We start from the raw sequence: 22,269 nt of genomic DNA on the forward strand, positions 1-22,269 counted from the left end.
ACAGAACGTTCAGAATATTCTGTATGCGGAACACCCAGTCTCTATTCCCTCACTGCCAACACACACACACACACACACACAGTAGTTGGGAGTAGCCCGAGCACTGTAAGGTGTACAGCCCCCCCCCCAAAAAAAAAAACCCCGAAAAACAGACCCTGAACAATCAGGGGTGTGACTCAGTGTTAAAACAAATGCCTTCCATACGTGAGACTCTGAGCCCAATCCCTGGCATCAAAAAACCCATCAGGCACTTAAGGTTCCCGCCAAAACAAAGTGAAAAGAGAACTCCAGAATGAAATGACTATCGACAATTGTCTTATCAATGGCCCTAGCACAGCGGGTAGGGCGTTCGCCTTACAAGCGGCCAACATGGCCGACCCGAGTTCGATTCCTCCGCCCCTCTCGGAGAGCCCGGCAAGCTACCGAGAGTATTCGATATGCCAGACACAGTAACAACAAAGTCTCCTCCAATGGAGACGTTACTGGGCCCGCTCGAGCAAATCGACGATCAACGGGAGGGCCTTTACCTTTTACCTTTTTTTTTTTTTAAAGGGGAGACCGTGAATGCAGTCACCTACCACCATTAATTACGCAGGAGTGTTTCCCACATTGGGGAAACTGCAGGGGTCAGCATATCCAGAGTGCAATGGATAAACCCCGCCCTGGGAAAAGCTCCCTTTTTTCCCCTATTGAATCACCGTGAGATAGAGTATTACAAAATTAGTCATGATTGCATTTCAGCCATACAATGTTCCAACACCCATCCCTCCACCAGTGTGAAAAACATCTTCTTGATCACAGTATCTCCCCTGCTAGGTAAGTATCAATGGCCATTATTAAAACTAACATGTAATACATAAATTTCTGCAGGATATTTCACAGCTGAAATACCAGGCAACTGATAACACCAACTTGTCAATTTTAACATAAAAATTAAAAATAGAATGAAATAAAAACAACTTGAAAGTTGGTGTGTGTGGGGGGAGTTGTATTCCTGGCTCAGTGCTCAGGGGTCCTGGCAGTGCTGGGAGTGCTGTTCAGGCAGAGCAGGGGCCTTCAGCCCTGTGTTCTCTCTCTAGTCCAACTATGAGTCTGTGAAGGCGATGTAATACAAAGTACACAGTACCGCCTGCAAAGTATTCTTGTCAAAATGTCAAACTAAAATTTGAGCCTTATCACTAAAGTTTATAAGAAATACAGAGGAGAAACAAACACATCGAAAGACCCTATAGGAATGCACTTAGCAAAATTCAAACTATGGGAAACTCTACAGGTTTATTTTTCTTTTCAGTGTTCAGTAAATTGTGGGCCAGACAGAAAAAGCCCAAATGGCTGACGAGTTGCTTTGCATGTGAGAAGCCCAGGATCCACCCTCACATTGCATCCACCCTTTAAGCACCGCTGGGAGTGACCCCTGAGCAGTATGGTCCCGAAAACTCCCGAAATCAGTAATTGGCAAATGAGAACAAAAAGGATAGAATATACTGAAATACTCATTAACAAAACACTGCGTGAAATTCTTTAGATACCAATTCCAACTAACTGGAGAGAAAGAAAGGCCAATTCAGGGAAATATGAATATTTAGTGATACTTAAGAATTAATTTTTAAAATTGTTATCAGCATGTAGGGGTGTTAAAAAGTACTTAACATCTTAGAGAGAAACATGAATAAGTATAGATGAGATTTGCTTTTAAAGTATTCAGTTAGAAGGTAATGGGGAAACTAAATAAAATAATTCGTGTGTTTCAAACTATTGAAATTGGTTACGGATATATGGTGATTCATATTACTAGTGTATCTTGGTGCGTTTTAAACCTGTTACATTTAGAATATTAAAGAGAGTATCTGAAAAAAAAAATAAAGAGAATATCTGAGCATTAGATCAAAACATCTATGGCAGAACTCTCAAATTTTTAAGTTCTATACATGTTTACTTCAATGGATCATTAAAAAATCAAAACCAATGGGATGGAGAGATAGTACAGTGGGTAGGGTGCTTGCCTTGCACCTGGCCAATCCGGGTTTGGTCATATGGTCATCTGTGTCCCATCTTTATCCTGTGCCACCCAGTGCCTGAACAGCACTGCCAGGACCCCTGAGCACTGAGCCAGGAATACATCTCCCCCCACACACACACACACCAACTTTCAAGTTGTTTTTATTTCATTTTATTTTTAATTTTTATGTTAAAAATTACTCTCCTGAGCACAGAGCCAGGAGTACGCCCTGGGACCACCAGATGTGGCCCCAAAACACCCCCCCACCAAAAAAATGCAAGCATACATAGCAAATTCCTCCACAAAAGTAACCAAGTACAAAATATTAATTAATATTAATTAATTCCTAAACATGTTCATTTTTCACTATTTACTCCTATTAATTTCAGGCCCTCAACATTTAGTCAAAATCTTGTATGTGCTGGTCTGGAGCAATAGTACAGGGGGTAAAAGCGCTTGCTCTGCCAGTGGCTGACCAAGTTCCATCCCTGGCAGCACATAGGGTGCCCTGAGCCCAAGAGGAATGATCCCTGAGTGCAAAGCCAGGATTAAGCTTTTTAACACCTCCAGCTGTGGTCCAAAAACAAAACAAAAACTTGCAACAGTTTTCTCTTTTCAGTCTAAATACTCACCAAATCAAGTTCCATGTTGCTTTCTTATGTGAATCCCCCAAATCTCCAGATTAAGTCCTTTGCAGGCTATACATTGCACTCAATATACTAGCCCTGCGGCCAGTGCGAGTACAGGAACTTAAAGCAGGCACTAGCCAGTTCCAACCCAGGGTACCACGTATAGCCCCTGAGGCCCACCAGGATCAATCTCCAAGCAAAGCCAGGAATAAATCCTAAGTACCCCCAGGTGTGGTCCAAAAACCAAAGTCGAAACAAACCAGAATACAGACCCGTCCTATCCTGTTAGCATATTGAGTGTGGCCCCAGATCCCTAAACATAAATTAAAAACTATGTACAGTAAGTATTTACACATCTGTTCCCAAAGGAAACCAAGATGCTCTTCTGTTATAAAAGTTCAGCTCCCTAGTATAAAAGCATAAACTACTGAGGCTGGAAAGAGTACAGTGGGTAAGGCACTTGCTTAGCTCGACCAGGATTTGATCACACAGCATCCCACATGGGGCCCCTAGTACTACAGGGGTAATTCCTGAATGGAGACCCAGGAGTAATCCCTGAACCTCACCAGGTGTGACCCAAAAAAAAAAAATCATCTACCAATTTAACATCCTATTTTGTTATGTTTTGGGGCAACACCTGCTGGTGCTCAGGGGTTACTCCTGGCTCTACTCACATATTACTTCTGGTGAGCTCGAGCTCAAGGGACCTTAGGGAATGCTGGGACTTGAACCTTGGGCGACAGAGAGCAAGGAAAGCACCTTTACCCACTGTACAATAGCTCCACGCTCCCCTCAACTCTCTGTTTCTAGGCTAATTTTAATCCCTATTTACTTTAACAAGACCCACCTTTCTTTTTAGGGGGAGGGAGAGATTTTGATCTTTAGGTAACTGATGAAATGCTCAGGGTACCATGGGGATAGAATGCCAGTCTCCTGAATGCAAAGCATGTGCTTCGGTTCACTGAATCATCTCTCCAGTCCAAGACCTCTTTCTCACCATCAGTTTCTTCTTTGCAAGACCACCTAAATTTTCCCCTCTAGCAAATCAAAGTAAATACTTTAAATTATCTATGCAACAGTGTAATACTCTTTGGGCTTTTTTTTTCTATCTATGCTAGTAAATATCAGTGCCTGCAACAAAGTAGACACTAAATGCTTTATGAAGTGATGTACATGTCTTCCACTGGTAATAGAAGGGTAGGTCTCCTACAAATAACTAGAAATGTGAGCTATCTGAATGTGAGAAATTTGTGTAAGACATCTTTCTCACTCTAGTGCCTATCACAGTCCTTGGAATATATCAAACACTGAGTAAGCAATTGATAAATGAATAGAGTAAATATTTCCAAGAGCTATGGTAAGAAAATTATGGACAAAATTGGATTCCACTCCAGTTTTAAAATTAACGTTTCTTGATATTTCGTTTTATATTGCTTTTTGGTGGGTTGGATCATCTGTGTGGAATTTTTCTGAAAGGTAAACTTTTAAGTGCATTTATCTGAAAGTTGAGGAAACTCAACAAATTAACATTATTGAAAAGAGAAGCCCAGTTTTAGGTAACCACAAAGTTTTACTGTAGCTCAACTGGAAATCTGTAAAGAACTGCTCCACGGTAGCTAAGAATCAGTCACAACTTGTGCTGGCCACAGAATTCAGGGAAGTGAATCTACTATTTAAAAACTGGGCAGGAATGAAAAAACAGCAGAAACAAGAGAAATTTAGACCACACCTTAATTTTCAAAAGTTCCGAAAGACTGTAGAGATAGCAAGGCATTAAGATAACACGTTGGATTCAAATAAAACACCTGGGGTTAAAGACTATGAAATTAGACTTTCCATAGGAAATAAGCAATCTAGTTGCTAGCACTACCTTGAGCTTGATAAATCACCTTCATTTCCACGTTCTCATAGATCTAAAATTTCAAAATACTGAAACGGTATATTCAAATGTACGTCATCTATAAAGGAAAAAACTCTACAGATCACTTAAGAGGCCGTATCAATGGTGTTTTTCAAACAAAAGGCATTTGACTCAACTCTCCACCCACAAGCCCAAAGAGATTCCACCTAAGTGGAATCTTAAGAAAAAAGTTTCTTATTTAAAATCCACCTAAGTCATCAAAAGAAATTTCTGCTACAACGGAGGAGGAATTAAAACCTTTCCAAAATTAGGAAAATAGCAAAGCGACTTAAAAAAAAAAAAAGATTTTCATCACCGAAGACAGCGGAAACCCGCGGAAGATGCGAGACTTAGGCAGAGCCATAAAACCCGATTCGTGGCTTGTTTTGTGTGGCTCTTGAACTGGCTTCCAGACAAAAGTAAACCTGCCAGGCTCCAGCGGAGGGAAAGTCGTCGGACGCAGCCTATCAAGTTCCAGAGCTGAGCTGAACACTTAACCCAGGTCTGCACCCCCTGAATCTTTTGAAAAGGCTTTCTTTGCAGGAAACCCTCACATTCTAGCCTCCCCCCCGCCCCCCCCCCCCCACACACACACACGCAGACACACACAACGATCCAAAGCTGCAATGCACCGCCTCCCTCTCCTCGGGTTTAAAACTCGATCAGATCCTTTCCCGAGGGTACGAGGGAGGTCAGCAGAGAGCCTGACCACGCTCCACTCGCAACCCAAGCAGCGCCCCCATAAAATCCTTCCCAGAAGACGCTAGCCCAGACCCCTGGTCAATCACACCGTCCCCCTCGGGTTCCCCAAGGGAACTGTACCTGTAGCGGACTCACTGCGCAGCAGACGCGGCAGCGTTCCAAGCCGTGTGTGTCCTTTCTCAACCCTGCCCCCCCCCCCGCGCACCCTCCTCCCTTTTTTTTTTTTCCCTCCTTTGGGTGCCGGTTGTTTCCGTTCCCTCCCGGCCCTCCCTCTCCCTCCCCGTGCCCAAGCTGAGCGGAGCCGGAGGCTCCCTTATCTGCCGGCCACTGGCGCCTGGCGGCACGCGCTCCCGGGAGATGCGGCGCGGAGCGGCGGGCGCTGCGGCACCGCTCGCCCCAGGTACTGCCCGCCGCGCGCGCGCCGCCGGGGGCTCCGCTCCGGGCCGCCCCGCCACGGCCGGTCGCGCCCGCCCGGCTCGCAGCCCCCTGCCCTCCGCCCGCACACCCTCCGCCCTGCACTCGCGCCCCGCCGGGGCGAGCCGGGCAGCCCGAAGGCGACGCAGGGGCTGCCGCTGCCGCTGGGGTGGCGGCTCCCGGCGCGGCGCGGCGCGGCGACGCGCGCAGCCCGAGCCAGCAGCTCCGTGCCCGCACCCGCCCGGGGGCGTCCCCGCACCCCCGAGCCCCGCGGGGCCTGCGTGGGTCCCCTACCATTCTCCTCACGGGGCGGACTCCGGAAGGGCAGCAACTCCACCTCCTCCTCCTCCGCGGCCTGCAGCCATCTATCGGGAAGCGTCTCCGGAGGCGGCAGCGGCGGCCGCCGGACACGGACAGCCCCGGGACCCCGTCTCCGCACTAACTCAGCTCCGGCGCTAGCAGCAGCAGCAGAAGCCGAGTCTTTCATAATTGTGCGACCAACTCCTCCGGGTGACTGGCCACAGGGACGCGCCCGCGCCCGCCTCCGCCGGCGACGGGGCTGGCGACGGACCACGTGAGGGGCGCGTCGTGTGCGTCGCCGCCCGCGGGCCGGGTTACGTGAAGGGCGCGCGCTCCCTCCTGCGCCGCGCGCACGCGCCGGCCACGAGCGCCCCCGCCCCCACGCCGCCGCCCCGGCCGCCCCGCTCCGGAGGGCGCGGCCTCGCGGGCGCGGGCGCGCGCGCGGGGGCGGCCGGGGCGGGCCGGGGCGACGCGCGTCGGGCTCCGCTGCGGGGGACGAGCTGGAGGAGCGCTCTCCGGGCCTGGGCGGTGCAGCTCCCCCGGTCGCGGCCGCGCTGGGCACGCTGCAGCCCTTTCCCAGCCTCGTTCTCTGTGTCTCGGAAGGGAGCGAGGCCCGAAGTAGTACTCTGACCTCGTCCAACGTGCAAACACGCAGTGGAAAGAAACGCCTCATCATCTCAGTCCGAGTCGCGTTCTTCCTTCTGGCTTGCCCGTTTCTGCCCAGATTCTCCCGCCTTTGCCGAATGCGCGCCACCCCTGCCCCCGAGAGAGGCTCACACAGCCCGGCAGGCATCACGCACCTTCGGTAAAGTCCGCTCCCGGGTCTGATGATCCATGCTCTGTCTCTAGCCTTGCAGTCACAACCGGCCCAGGCTTGACTCCTAACGATCGCTTACTCAATTTGGCTTCGCACACACCACCTTCCTGCTCCCGAAAGACTTGAGTTCTTTCATCTGCTCCTCCGCGATCTAGCCTTGAAAAAAAAAAAAAGAGTCAGCATTATTGAGAAACCGGCACAGTGTAACCTTACATACTTTGCTGTACAATTTGGCAAGTGTTCACATTCGTATACCCAGGAAATCATTACACTGGAGATAGTCACCGTCCGTTTCAGCTCCAAGTTTCCTGCCGTGTTGGTGATCCCTCCGTTTACTTCTTCCTCATGGCCATCCTTGGGAATAACCACCAGGCATGGTGTATAACCGAGTTATCTGGCAGGATTCACAAGACTACGGTTAAAGACAATGTTTTAATATATGTGTCATACCTTTCCTACAGAATTATCAGCCCCTTGGGGCAAGGATCTTGCCTAATATATGCTGTGCGTTAAATAAATGTTTCTTTTCCAGATGTCTGCTGGGCCTACACACTTCCTGACACTAGGGAGTTTAGAATCTACAGTGTGGCAACAAATCAGAAAATCCACAGTGAGATAAGTGTATTTTGTTTATTCTTCTGCCACAGGGACCCTGGCCTCTTTGTTTATGTTTTTGTTTGGGGGGCCACACACAGTGGGACCCCCATGCCGTGTTGCTCCATGTGGTGTCAGGAATGAAATCCAGGTTCTCACACGTGCTAGTCATGTGCTGTACCTCTGAACCACATCCCTGGCAAGGATCCAGGATTTTTTTTTTTTTGAAGCCGACTACAGATATTTCATCCCTTGTTTGGGTGGTTTATAAAAGGAAACAAGAATTACACATGACATTTGGTCTCCTGAATTCTTTGGTAAATTGGAGCACTTCAGTTAGAAATGGGGAATAGAGTTTATTCCTTAGTTGAACTAACGAAAATAATTTCTTGAGTGTGTGTGTGTGGGGGGGGGGGGGGGGGCTTTGGGGGTCACACCTGACAATGCTCAGGGCTTACATCTGGCTCTGCACTCAGGAATCACTCCTAGCAGTTTCAAGGACTGTATGGGGCACCAGGGATCAAACCCCTATCAGTTGTGTCCAAGACAAGCACCCTACCCACTACTATTGCTTTGGCCCTCGGAAATAGAATTCTTAATTGGGGAGAGGGGTGTTGGAGCCACACCTGGCAGCTCAAAAGTTATTTCTGGTTCTGTGCTCAGGGAACCATACCAGATGCTGGGGATCAAACCAGGGTCAGCTCAGGCAAGGAAAGTACCTAACCCTTGTCTTTCTGACTCCTACATTCTTTAACATGTAGTTGATCAGATAGCATTGAAATTCACGTGTTTTGGCTCTCAGTGAGCAATCAATTTTGAAGGATAAATTTTTTTCATTAAAATAAATATTAGGGGCTGGAGCAATAGCACAGCAGGTAGGACGTTTGCCTTACATGCGGCCAACCTGAGTTGATTCCCAGCAACCCATATGGTCCTCCGAGCACCGCCAGGAGTGATTCCTGAGTGCAAGGCCAGGAGTAACCGCTGAGCATCGCTGGGTTTGACCTAAAAAGCAAAATAAATAAATAAATAAGTATTAAGGGTTGCTCTTTAAGCAGTGTTTTCCCTCGTCCCTGCTCATCTTCCATCTCACTGCTTGTCTATTTTTCTGCGTGCCTGTTTCCACTCTGGAGAAGACTGTGTCCTTTCTCGAACACACACTTCTCCCCTTTTTCTTCCCTCGCGTCTTTCAATAAAGACATCTTTCACATTTCAATAAAAAACTATCTTGTCTCACCTAAAACAAATAAACAAAATAGAATAAATATTGAGTTTCAAAGACTTTTTCAAGATTAGTTCTCTTTACTGTTCAGTGTCAAACAGAATAGACAAGCTCGTCATTTCAGGCACTATTCATCAAAACTAGACCAGGGCCAAAGCGATGGTAGGGTGTTTACCTTGCATACATGACTAACCTGGGTTTAATCTCTGGCACCCCATATGGTTCCCCAAGCCCTGTCGGGAGTGATCTCTGAGTGTAGAGCCAGGAGTAAGCCCTTAACACCACTAGCTGAAGTCCCAAAACAAACAACAAAACAGTAAAATTAAAATAAAACTAAATCTTTGTATACATTTTTTTTTTTAATTTTTGGGTCACACTTGGCACTGCACAGGGATTACACAAGTTAAGGATGAATGAGAGCTGGGATGTGGCTCAGTGATAGAAAATTTACTTTGTGTGTGTGAGGCCTTGGGTTTTATTCCCAGCACCACCATCGCTACCACCACCACCGAAGTACATCTCTTGGCTGGGAATGTGGCTCAGTGGCAGAGCACATGCCTTGCACGTGAAGCAGGCAGGTTTGGTCCCCCAGCCCTAGGGGATTTGAAAAATGAATGATGAAAACTCTCGGGGACTGAAAGGTAGTAGAGGGGTTAAGGTGCCTAACTTGCACAGAGCTCACCCAGTTTTGATTCCCAGAACTGCATGGTCCCCCAAGCCCTGCTAGGAGTGACCCCCAAGCAGGAGTAGCCCCTAAAAAGTGCTGGGTATGTTCCCCCCAAATTTCCAAGGTTTTGGTAATAAAAAACAATGTGATATTGAAAGAAAAACGCACAATCCAGTGAAATAGAATTGAGAACCCAGAAATAAACCCACACATATATGGACAGTTAATTGATAACAAAGAGGCCAAGAAAATATGAGGAAAAAGAAAATTTTCTTTAAGAAATGGCGTTGGGGAACAGTAGACAGCAGGTAGGGAATTTGCCTTGCATGCTGTTGACTTGGGTCTGATCCCCGGCTCCCGGTATTCTCCAACAAATCCTGCCAAAAGTGATCCCTGAGCACAGAGCCAGGTATAAGCCCTGAGCCCAGTTGAGTGTGGCCCCCAAACAGAAAGAAATAAAAAGAAATGGAGAAACGTGAACAGCCACATACACAAGAATGAAACTAAAACAGTATTGCCCACTAGACACAAACACTAGTTAAAAATGAATTAAACACTTGAATAAAACATAGAATATAGAAAGAAAACAGGGAATATACTCTACCACATTGGTCTCAGTGATTTCTTTTGGGGAACTGATTCTTAACTATAGGGGGGAGGCAAAAATTAAACTAGAGAGGGGCCAAAGAGAGAGCTCAGTGGGCTGAACACAAACTTTACATGCAGGAGGTCCATGTTTGATCCCCAGCACCATGTGATCCTTTAAGCACTACCAGGAACAAACTCCAGGCTCCAAACCAGAAGTTTCTCTCAGCACTGACTAATGTGACCCCCAAAACCACACACAAAAAAGTAATAAACAAATGAGATTACAAAACAATGAAAGGCTTTTGCACAGTGAAAGAAACTATCATTAAAACAGTGACACAGGCTGGGATGTAACTATTATAAGTAAATACTTTGCATGCATGATATTGGGTTCAATTCCTGGCAACAACAATAACATAACTCAGTATAAAAATGGGCAGAAGATCTGAAGAGACTTTTCCAAAGACATTTTTTTTTGACTTTTGGGTCACACCCAGCAATGCACAGGGGTTACTCCTGGCTCTGCACTCAGGAATTACTCCTAGCAGTGCTCAGGGAACCATTGAGATGCTGGGAACCGAACCCAGGTCAGCCACGTGCAAGGCAAACGCCCTACGCACTGTGCTATCACTCCAGCCCTCCACAGACATTCTTGCCAACTCCTGAGCACCACTGGGAGCCAGGAGCATTGCTGGGAGTGGCAAGTGGCAAATAAAAGTAACATGGAAAAGAATACGCACACCTAAGTAGCATTATTTTCAATATAGGGACAAGTGTCCAACAATGAAGAGGGACAAAGAAAATATGTGGTATATAGACACAGTAGACTACTACTCAACCTTAAAAAGATGTAATCTTGCTGTTTTATAACATGACATTAAACTGAGCAAAATGTCAGATGGAGAAATACAAACACCAGTTGTTCACTCATATGTGGATTATGAAAAACAGAAAAACAAAGAAACAGACAAAACCAAACCCAAATAAATCCTTGGATTCTGAGTGCAGATCTGAGGTTATGGGGATCAGAGAGTTCAAGGAGAAAAGAGGGTTCAGTGGACCTTAGTGAAGAGCTATTGGTGTTTGTTTGTTTGTTTGTTTAGTTTTTGAGTCACATCCAGCAATGTTCAGGGGTCACTCCTGGTTCTGTGCTCAGGATTACTCCTGGTGGTTCTTGGGGGACCATATGGGATGCCGGGGATGCCAGGTTGGTTGCGTGCCAGGCAAACGCCCTCCCTGCTGTGCTATCGCTCTGACCCCTCTATTGGTATTTTCATGCTAAGTATCAACTCTCTTTTACAAATGAGGAAACTGAGGCACAGGGCAGAGCCAGGATTTCAATGCATGCAACACAATTCCAGACTGTAAGCTCTTAGTCCTTATGTTAGAGTACCTCTTGGCTTTTTCTAGTTTTTGTTTTTTGGGGTCATATCCAGCAATGCTCTGGGCTCACTCCTGGCTCTGAACTCAGGAATCACTCCTGGTGAACTTGGGAGACCAAATGTGGTGCCAGGGATTGAACCCAGGTCAGCTGTGTGCAAGGCAAGCTCCTTACCTGTCGCACCATGGCTCTGGCCCCTCTTGTGACAGCAACATACAACAGAGCTATCTGTCTGTCGCTAACCACAGAAAACTTTGTGCTAATCATAGAAAACTATTTACAATCCAGTCTTTCACGAAATCTTGCCCTCATACTATTTAATTAATTCGTCAAGAATTTTAGCTTACTTCTCTAGATGCCAATAGCTTATATGATTGGCTTATATGATTGTTTCCACATTAATCAAGTTCTGACTTTTCCCTGAAAGGATTTGCCACCAGTGGAGTCCCTGGGCAACTGAAAAAGAAACAGTGTCTCTCAAAATGAAAGAGAAACAGCTGGTAAAGCTGGCAATATTAAAACATGGGGCTGAGAGAAAGCCCATCAGGGAAGGCACTTGCCTTACATGCAATGGACCTGGGTTCTATCCTTGTCTCCCTGTCCCCTGAACACTGTCAGGAGTGATTTCTGAGTACAGAGCCAGGAGTAATCTCTCAGCATTGTTGGGCGTGGCCCACCACCCCCAATAAATAAATAAATTAGTTAAAATAGATTAAGGCATCAAGATAATTTAAAAGGAAAATAATACACTAAGTGACTGTTTTATGCAATCTTTCTGTCATTTAAAATTACACACTCATAAATGTTTGGCAAATACTCTTTATATAACCAGTTCAACAAATTTTGCATCACTCTGAATAGAGGATTAATGGATTTTCTTTCTTAGACATTCTTTCAAATAATTAAACAGATTTGCAAGTAATAGGAAAAAGAAAATAAAATGAGGAAAGCTTATAAACTAGCAACCAAAACTACCTGGAATGTTCCAAATACTAATCTCTAGCCCAAGTAGCTTAGTAGTAAGACCTGGCATATCATATACAGATGATCAGTAAAGAGTTCTTGAGTAACTAAGAGGACAATTAAGCTTCTCAGTTGTATTGTATGTGAATGTGGTGATTAGTAATAAAGAAGTAATATTTTTGTAAGTTTTTTTTTTTACATTTATTTATTTGATTATAACTGTCAGTCAGCCGGGGTCAGCAGCTCAATAAAAGGGCCATAGAGGATGCAGCACAGCCCAGACCCCAAGGTCCTGGGATCCCCCTGTGACCCTGGCAGTGTTCAGGGACCCTCAGGGTCACACCCAGGAGTGCTTGGGGTAGTGGACTGCCAGGGTTACACCTAGTTATATCCGGAGAATCCTGCAGCATTGGGATTGAACCAGCATCAGCGGCAGGCGTGGGTGTGTGCACTAACTCTTGCACTCTCTGTCACCTGGGCTCATTTATTTTGATGTCTTTGCTTTTGGGTGACACATCATGAGGTCTGGGAGATGGAACCCTTTGAGTATCAGCCTGACTCACTTATTTTCTTCTATTTTTGTTTGTTTGTTTTGGGCTCACACCTGGCAGTGCTCAGAGATTATGTCCTGGTTACCCTTGGTTCTATTACTCCTGGTTCTCTGCTTGGAGGTGGATCCCTTATTACTTAGTGCTGGGGACTGAATCTGGGCCCATTGCATGCAAACATGTACTCTAGCCCACTGAGCTTTCTTTGGCTCTTTATTTTGGGGAAGAGGGAGGAGCGGGTTCAGATATTAGGGGGTCTGATGCCTGAGGGGGTTCAGACATTAGGCAACGAATCATAGAGAGAAATGTGTGTATATGCCTCTTGGAGAGCCTGGCAAACTACCAAGAGTGTCCCGCCCACATGGGCAGAGCCTGGCAGGCTCCCCGTGGCATATTCGATATGCCAAAAACAGTAATGATAACAGGTCTCATTCCCCTGACCCTGAAAGAGCCTCCAATCATTGGGAAAGACGAGTAAGGAGGGGATGCTAAAATCTCAGGGCTGGGAGGAATAGAGACAGTATACCCACTGGAGTGGATGTACGAACAACAACGGATGACAGTGATAGTGATACAGTGGGAGGAGAGGGGGCACACGTGGAGATGCTAAGGAGTCACTCCTAGCTCTGCCCACAGAAATTATTTCTGGTGGTGCTCAGGGACCATATGGGATGCTGGTGATCGAACCTGGGTCAGTTGTGTGCAAGACTGTACTATCTCTCCAGACCCCACTTTTTTTTTCTTTTTGGGTCACACCCTGCTATGCTCAGGGGTTGTTCCTGGCTCTCAGGAATTACTCCTGGCAGTGCTTGGGGGACCATGTGGGTTGCTGGGGATCAAACCCAGGTCGGCCACGTGCAAGGCAAATGCTCTACCCACTGTATTATTGCTCCGGCCCCTGACCCTACTTTTATTTTTTGAAAGGAAGGAGGTTGGGCCACACCTGGTGCTACATGGGCCACACTTGACTCTGCTGAGAGGTTACTTTTCACAGTGCTCAGGGGATCATATGCAATGTCCAGAATGAAAATTGGAGTTGGTCACAAGCAAGGCAAGTGTATAAACTTCTGTACTATTTCTCATTATTCCTTTTTTTTACCCATTTATTTATTTATTTATTTATTTTTGCTTCTGGGTCACACCTGGTGATGCACAGGGGTTCTGCGCTCAGGAATTACTCCTGGCAGTGCTCAGGGGACCATATGGAATGCTGGGAATCGAACCCAAGTTGGCCACGTGCAAGGCAAATGCCCTACCCACTGTGCTATCTATCACTCCAGCCCCGCCTCACTATTCTTAAGAAATTTTTTTCTTGTTTTATCTCAAAAGGATAACATTTAGGTAGCTGATCTTAACCTTATATACCTAAGATCATAAAAAGTCAATTACAATTACAGAAACTTAAAGTAAAACTAAAAAGTGTAAACATAACCAATTAGCTATAAATTTCGATTAATAAGATTAATTTAATAGTGATTTTAATGCTATTTAAATACAAATAGGTACTTGATACTTATTTATTACAAATACTTATCTGAAGAATAAACCATACAGAGAAGTATAGATAAGAGTTGAATATATCTCCCCTTGCGAAACTCCTAAACCATGTTTGGAGATGTTTAGTGAATAAAATTATACATATGCACTGTAGCCCTGCAGCACTGTCCTCCCGTCGTTCATCAGTTTGCTCAAGTGGGCCCAGTAACGTCTCCATTGTGAGACTTGTTGTTACTGTGCTTGGCATATCGAATACGTCACGGGGAGCTTGCCAGGCTTTGCTGTGCGGGCGAGATACTCTCGGTAACTTGCCGGGCTCTCCGAGAGGGGTAGAGAAATTAAACCCGGCTCAGCGGGGCCGGCTGCGTGCATTGCCCTGCCGCTGTGCTATCGCTCCACCCATACATATGCAAGAAACAAATTTACTGTATGAAAATTCACTATACAAAAATTGTATAAAAGTTTGTTTCATTTTCATAATCTGCTTTTCCTTTCCCTTATTTACTTAACTGATACATTTTATTATTTTATTATTATTATTATTTTTATAGTGAGACATCATGAGGTACAATTGCAGACTTACACATTAACTAAAAAGCTTTTGCTTTCTTTTCGGGGGCTGGGGAACTTGTCCCTTTCTGTACTCAGGGGTCACTCCTAGCATGGCTCAGGGGACCAGATGGGAGGAAGGGATTGGACCCAGGTTAAGCATGTGCAAGGCAAATGCCCCTGCCTACTGTACTATCTCTCCACCCAACCCCCCCCCGCCCCCGTCAACACTTCTTATAAAATTCCCTGCCCTCTTTCCTTCTCTTCACCGTTATTTCTAATAATGCTGTTATGATTGTCATGTTGTGTGGAGGCCACACACAAGCCTGTGTATGATGCTTATACACTTAGTTATAGGTGCTTGCTGCAGTTCTCACATACATGCTGACCAGGACTCACACTTCCTGCCTGTGATACTCAAACTTCTTTCTAACTGCTGTGCTGGCCAGAGGATGCACCCGTTTGTGTTACTTACACATGTCTAGCTGCAAGGATCAGAAATTTCTCATGGGGTCAAGGATCAGAGCAGAGCTGTCAGGCTCAAACAGCAGAGCAGGCTCCCTGGACAACCTTGGCCCACGTAGGATGCTGGGATTTAAACTCATTACTAAATGCTTATGAGGCTGGTGCTTTAAATCCTCATATTCTTTCTTTCTTTCTTTTTCTTTTGGGGTCACACCCAGCGATGCTCAGGGGTACTCCTGGGTTTGCACTGAGGAATTACTCCTGATGGTGCTTGGAGGACCGTATGGGATGCCGGGGATTGAACCCAGGTCGGTCGCGTGCAAGGCAAACTCCCTCCCGGCTGTACTATCCCTCTGGCCCCCGCGCATTATTTCTTGTGGCCCTCTAAGTTATGTCTTAAAAAAAGAAGAAATATTCAAGAACAATTCGTGGTGCTTAATGCTTCTTTATTGCATCACTGTTGAAAGGCTTACTAGAAAGTCTCCTAGTCCCACTTTCAAAAACAGTAACATTTACCAATGTTTCAAATGCTGACAATATAAGCTGGACATTCACCTAATGTTTCACATATTGATAGTGTTGCCTAAACAATTTCATTTTAGGGGTCATAGTGAGAGTACAGCAGGTAGGGTATTTGCCTTGCACACGGCCAACCCAGGTTCCATCGACAATACCCCATAGGGTTCTCTGAGCCCCACAGGAATGACTTCTGAGTGTAGAGTCAGTAGTAAGCTGGGTGTTTCCAAAGATAAAAAACATTGTCAAATACTGTCTTCCCGTTGTTCATTGATTTGCTCGAGCGGGCCCAGTAACGTCTCCATTTTTTGAGACTTGTTGTTACTGTGTTTGGCATATCGAATACGTCACGGGTAGCTTGCCAGGCACTGCCGTGTGGGCGAGATACTCTTGTAGCTTGCCGGGCTCTCCGAGAGGGGCGGAGGAATCGAACCTGTCCCGGCCAGGCTGACTGCGGGCAAGGCAAACACCCTACCGCTGTGCTATCGCTCCAAAGATAATAAATAAATAAACAATTTCATGCTGAATTAGAAAGCTGTGGTTTTGTCACATAACATGAGGTTCGGGAGACTTTCAGGCTTCCCCTGGTAATCTTCAGTCATCTAGGCTTGTTTAATATGAAGGATTGAGGATGCTCTCACAGTGCTGGGATTTGTCCAGAACACTCCAGCAGGGCTCAGGAGACCATGTGTGTTGCTGGGAATCAAATCAGGGTCAAACACATATAAGACACACACCTGAACCCCTGCTCCATCTCTCTGGTCCAAACTCTGAATTTTTTTTTTCAACCTCATCATTCATGAAGAGCCACAGATCCTTGCTTCATGTAACTGGTGAAATGCCCTTTACTGTCTCTGGCAGAAAACTAGAGGTTTATTCTCTGGAGAGAAAGAGTGCAATATATGGGGTCTCTGGTCTGGGGGTTACAGCTGAGTTACAGTTGAGGGCTTTCAGGAGTTAACAACTTGAAAATGGAGTGAATGTTTCGGAATAGAATGCCGAGACTATCAACACTTTTCACAGGAATCCAGATTAGATTTGTTTATTTCTTTTTAAGGAATCTGATCAGTCTGTGAGAAAGCCCTTAAAGACTGTGACACTGGGAATTTTCAGCAGCAGAGCAGGTCAGCCGACAATGCATAGCATAATCAACCCTACTTAAGTGCTCAAACATCCTATTAGGTTTTCAGTTTCTCAGCCTCAAACATGGGCAGAAAACTAATGCTTACTTTCCTTCAGGGGGGAAAAACTTCTGTTATTATAACAACAACAAAACAAATGAAACTGTCAGAAAACAGTGATTATATGCAGGAAACAATTTCCAAACCAAGTGAACACAAATCCTATATCACTCTTATGTTCAAAGGAATCTGTAGCATCAAAGCAACAGGAATCGCTACTGTAAGCATCAAGCAACAGCAAACAAGGGCTCTGGGAAATTACATACATGTCAACAGAAATTTAAAAAATTCAATAAATGTGTTGGAAGAGGAGCTGGAGAGATAGCACAGCGGGTAGGGTGTTTGCCTTGCACGCAGCCGACCTGGGTTCGATTCCCAGCGTCCCATATGGTCCCCTGAGCAGAGCCAGGAGTAACCCCTGTGCATCGCCAGGTGTGGCCCAAAAAGAAAAAAAAAATGTGTTGGAAGAGAATGATAAAGAAATCTTTCACCTAGCAAAAAGGACAAGTAGCAGAATATTTGGGAGGAAACGTTAAGGACAAGCATAGCGGTGCTTCAAGAGATACATCAAAATATTGTGGATTCGAGTAAGAATAAATGGGGGTAAGGAAATGATAATTTATTTTAATTTGAAGGAGAGTTTAGGCTTAATAGGCTTACTGAGTGATCAGCAAAATGGATGAACTAGACTCAATCTGAAAACTAAACTCAAACTCTCTCAAGCAGAAGAGAGAGAAGAGAATATCCGAAGTAAGAATATCCTAGGAGAACTATGCTTTCGAACATATTTGTTCTAAAAATCATCTGTGGCTTATCAGATTTAAATAGGCATACTATATTTTACCTGGGAACACTACACTGACCTTAGTACAAATAATCCTTACTAATTTCAATATCTAACAATATATTTCGACGATCAGTGCCCATTGCTCCAATCTCCTCCTCCTCCTCCTCTTCTTCTTCGTCCTGCTGCTCTTCGAGAGACCCGGGCCAGCTGTGTGAGGCAAGCGCCCTATTCACTGTATTATCTCTCTGGCCCCCAATCCAACTTCTTTTTTAGATCCAACCATCATTCAACACAACAGAGGTCTAGAATGCATTTATATTCACTTTTTTTTTCTTTTTGGGTCACACCCAGCAATGCACAGAGGTTATTCCTGGCTCTGCACTCAGGAATTATCCCTGACAGTGCTCAGGGAACCATATGGAATGCTGGGAATCGAACCCGGGTTGGCCGCATGCAAGGCAAACGCCCTATCCACTGTGCTATTGCTCCAGCCCTATCCTCACAACTCTATACTCACACTTTTTTTTTTCTCTTTGGGTCACACCCAGCAAAGCACCGAGGTTACTCCTGGCTCTGCACTCAGGAATCACTCCTGGCAGTGCTTGGGGGACCATATGGGATGCTGGGAATCGAACCTGAGTCGGCTGCGTGCAAGGCAAACGCCCTACCCGCTATGCTATTGCTCCAGCCCCTATACTCACACTTTTTAATGTCTCTCCCTGTTCTCAAATTCTCATGTTCAACTCATAAAATTCATGGTTAACAAATTATAAAATTCACTCCCTCCCAGACAAACTAAACTCTCTTATTTTCTTAAACTTGCTTGGCTACCCATATAACTGAATGTGGTTGTGTAAACATATACACAGACATAAAAATAAACCACTTATGATTTGAGGGGGCGGAGCAATTAAAGAGTAGATGGGGCACTTGCCTTGCATGTGGTTGACCTGGGTTCGGCCACCGGCACCCCATATAGTTCCCTGAGCACCACTAGGAGTGATCCCTAAGTGCAGAATCAGGAGTAAGCCCTGAGCACTGCAGGTGTGCATACCCGCCCTCAAAAAGTTTGCTATCACAAACTTTGTTGTGGCACTGTAGTTTATTATGCTAGACTAGTAGTTCTCAAGTGTGGTCAGAAAGATAGCTCTGAGCTATAGAGGACACTGCATGCACAAGGCCTGGGTTTGATTCCTGGCATAGTATGGCCCCCTGGGGACTACCAGGGAGGAACTCTGTGCCCCAAGCCATGGGGGAACAGTCTGAAGTACTGTGGAGTGAGGATTTGCAGTTCAACAATTCTTACAGGCAATTCCTTTTTTTGTTTGAGGGTGCCTGGGGCTTACTCCTGCTCTGCACTCAGGGATCACGCCTTGGAAGGCTCGGGGAACCATATGATGTGCAGGGTTCCAACTCAGGTTGGCTGCGTGCAAGGCCCTTTCCACTGATATTTCTCCGTCCCCTCTTCTAGGCAATTCTAATATACTGGGTGTTACTTTTTTGTTTTGTTTTAGGGTCATACCCAGCAGCACTCAGGGCTTATAACTCCCAGCTCTGTGCTCAGAAATCTCTCCTGGCAGGGCTCTTGGGACCATATGCAGTGCCAGGGATGAACCTAGGTAAGTCATGTAAAGGGCAAATGCCTTACTTGCTGTACTCTCTCCAGCCTCAAAACCACTATTTTTACTTTCATTTTATTTTTAGTGTAATTTGTTGTGGATCATTTGGGTAAGGCCAAAATAAAGTTGAGTACTGATTTACACTCTAGTAACTCCATCAGATTACAGAAATGCAAATGATCTTTGACCTCCCATTCTATAGCAAAACAATAAATTTCAAGCTAATACAAAGTAATAATGGAGGTTTTCACTTTTTTTCAGGTGAGGGGGGCGCTACCTTGCAGAGCTCAGGGGGTCACTCCAGACTCAGCACTTATGGGTTGTTCTGGGTGGTGCTAGGAAATTATGCGGTGCTGGGAAGAATGCAGCCAGCGTGTTGAGCTATACACCCAAATAAATTTTTAGAGGACATAGTCCCCACCTCCCTCACCCACCCCACAATATTGAGGATCAAACACAAGGACCCATACATGTAAGCAAGTAAGTGATCTACCAGAGTCATGTCCTTGGCCCCCATAAGTTAATTTTAGGAAAAAAGAATTTCATAATAAAATGTTTCTTTGGTGGGCTGGAGCAATAGCACAGCTAGTAGGGTGTTTGCCTTGCACGCAGCCAACCAGGGTTCGATTCCCAGCATCCTATATAGTTCCCCGAGCACCGCTAGGAGTAATTCCTGAGTGCATGAGTCAGGAGTAACCTCTGTGTATTACTGGGTGTGACCCAAAAAGCAAATAAAATAAAATAAAATAAATTAAAATTTCTCTTTGCTCCACTGTATACATTGGACTATCTGAAGATATCTGAAGAAAATGACATGAATAATTTGCTTTTTGGCCAAATCCATTAATACCTACTAAAAGCAAAGGAATTCAGATTTTTATCTATCTTGAATATGATGGCATATGATAGCAAATGCAGAATGTATGAGTATATAGTAAAAAAATAAGTATTTCCTTACCCTAGACATCTTATCAGAGATAGCAATTCTTTCTAGCATCTTTTGGGATATATGAGCTGGTGGGATCAAGCAAGAAGGTACCTTTGCAGAAAGGCATGGAGGGATCAAGATAAGGACTATAGATCCAGATCTAGACCAACCACATCTGAGCTATAGATCAGAGTTTGTATAGGGGGCAAGGCACAGGCCTTGCACGTGGCTGACTGTGGTTCAATCTCTGACACCACGTGGTCTCCAAGTATCACCCTCCCAGTCCAAATAAAGTGGAAATATCATGGTACAGTCTGAGACCAAATAAAGTGGAAATATCATGGTACAGTCTGAGACCACTCTCCGCACGCATGAAGGTACTGGCAGAGGGACAAAGCCACGCGGGTTCCGGGGCCGAGACCTCCAAGCCTACTCGGATCGGGGCCGAGCATCCTCCACCCAGATCCTCCAAATTCCAGTAGGCGGGGGTCACACCCACCACCTGGCCCCCTGGCGCTGTGTAATCCCATCAGCGGCCAAGACTCAGAGACTATAAAAACCAGCTCCCGGAACCGTGCGGCCGCATTTCGCGCGACATCTTATTATGACATCTTATTATCTCATTCCTACTTTGGACAAACTGGCAGGCTACCAAATGTAGCCTGCCCACACGGCAGAGTCTGGCAAACTCCCCGTGGCGTACCCAATATGCCAAATACCAGTAACAATGATGGGTCTCATTCTCCTAAAGAGCCTTGAATATAATCTCAGGGCTAGGATGAAGGAGACGTTACTGGGGCCTGCTCGAGGCAATCGACGAATAACAGGATGATTTGTTTTTGTGATTTGTGATCATGGTACAAATGTCAGGAGTGTTCATCACACGAGGGCAGATAATTTCTCAGTGAAGTGAGTAAAAATGAGGGCTGGAGAAATACGACAGCAGTAGGGCACTTGCCTTGCATGCGGCTGACCCAGGTTCAATCCCTGGCATCCCCAAAAGTCCCCAGAACACATCCAGGAGTAATCTGAGTAGCAGAGCCAGGAGTAAGTCTTGAGCATTGTTAGGTCAGAAACAAAACAAGGCACATTTTCTACTATTAACCACATTCCCAGCCCAAATTTATATTAACCTTAAATACTTGTTAAGTTCAATATGATATTTATGAGTAATGAGATTTGGAGACGACAGCTGGACTAGAGCCATTACCGACTGGATTCCACGGGACGTCAAAAGACCGCGTGGCTGCCCACCTACCAAATGGTCAGACTTCTTTGTCAAGACCCTGAACAATTGGCTTGAGGCTCTTCATGTTTCTAAAACGAACAGATGCCATTGGGCTACACTAGCACGTGACAGGGACAAGTGGAGACGTTACTGGTGCCCGCTCGAGCAAATGGATGATTAACGGGAAGTCAAGTGATCAAGTCAAGTTCAATATAAACTTCTAGCAAATGATACTTAAGAAATATGTTTCATGGTTAACTCAAATAACTACACAAGTGATTATATTGTTTCTGAGCCTCATATGATCTAGTAATTTTTTGTTCATTTTAAATATTTATCACCATCCCAAAAAAGACAAATTCAGATTTTATTTTAAAATAGAATTTATTGAATGCCATGGTGAGTTCAATACATTAAAAAAAGGTATTTTGCTTGTCAGTATTGGCACATGATGAAGAATTCTTAAAGCATTGCTAACTTCATACTTTGAAAAATTTCAAATCCTGTTTCATAGAAAAATAAAGCCCAGTAGTGTCACAAAACCATTACTTTACACTAACTTATCAAAGTATTAAAATTCCATACTTAAATCAATCATCTAAGAAGTAAAAATTTAATCATATGTATTACTTTAAAGGTTCTTATTTGAACAAAGTATGACAGTAGGTATAAAATAGGCAAAAGTAACCTTATTTATACTGACTTGACTTATTGGGAGCTCCTGAAGGCTAATTGGACAAATTTCAGATACTATAAAAAAAATCCCAGGGCTGGA

The 22,269-nt window shown here is 45.1% G+C and overlaps 1 protein-coding gene and 1 pseudogene across 1 annotated transcript in view; both read right to left on the minus strand.

The window, feature by feature from the left end:
- TRPM7 (transient receptor potential cation channel subfamily M member 7) overlaps positions 1–6,061 on the minus strand; it is a 104,860-nt gene extending 98,799 nt beyond the window's left edge. Inside the window, exon 1 of the mRNA XM_056135351.1 lies at positions 5,939–6,061. Within this exon, the coding sequence (XP_055991326.1) occupies positions 5,939–5,941 (3 nt within the window). The 5' untranslated portion in view covers positions 5,942–6,061. The remainder of the gene's footprint in view (positions 1–5,938) is intronic.
- On the minus strand, positions 550–824 carry LOC130043133 (uncharacterized; annotated as a pseudogene).
- Positions 6,062–22,269: the final 16,208 nt, after the last annotated feature.

The sequence above is a fragment of the Sorex fumeus genome, unplaced genomic scaffold (genome assembly GCF_029834395.1).
Source record: "Sorex fumeus unplaced genomic scaffold, SorFum_2.1 ptg000111l, whole genome shotgun sequence".
NCBI classification, from domain to species: domain Eukaryota; kingdom Metazoa; phylum Chordata; class Mammalia; order Eulipotyphla; family Soricidae; genus Sorex; species Sorex fumeus.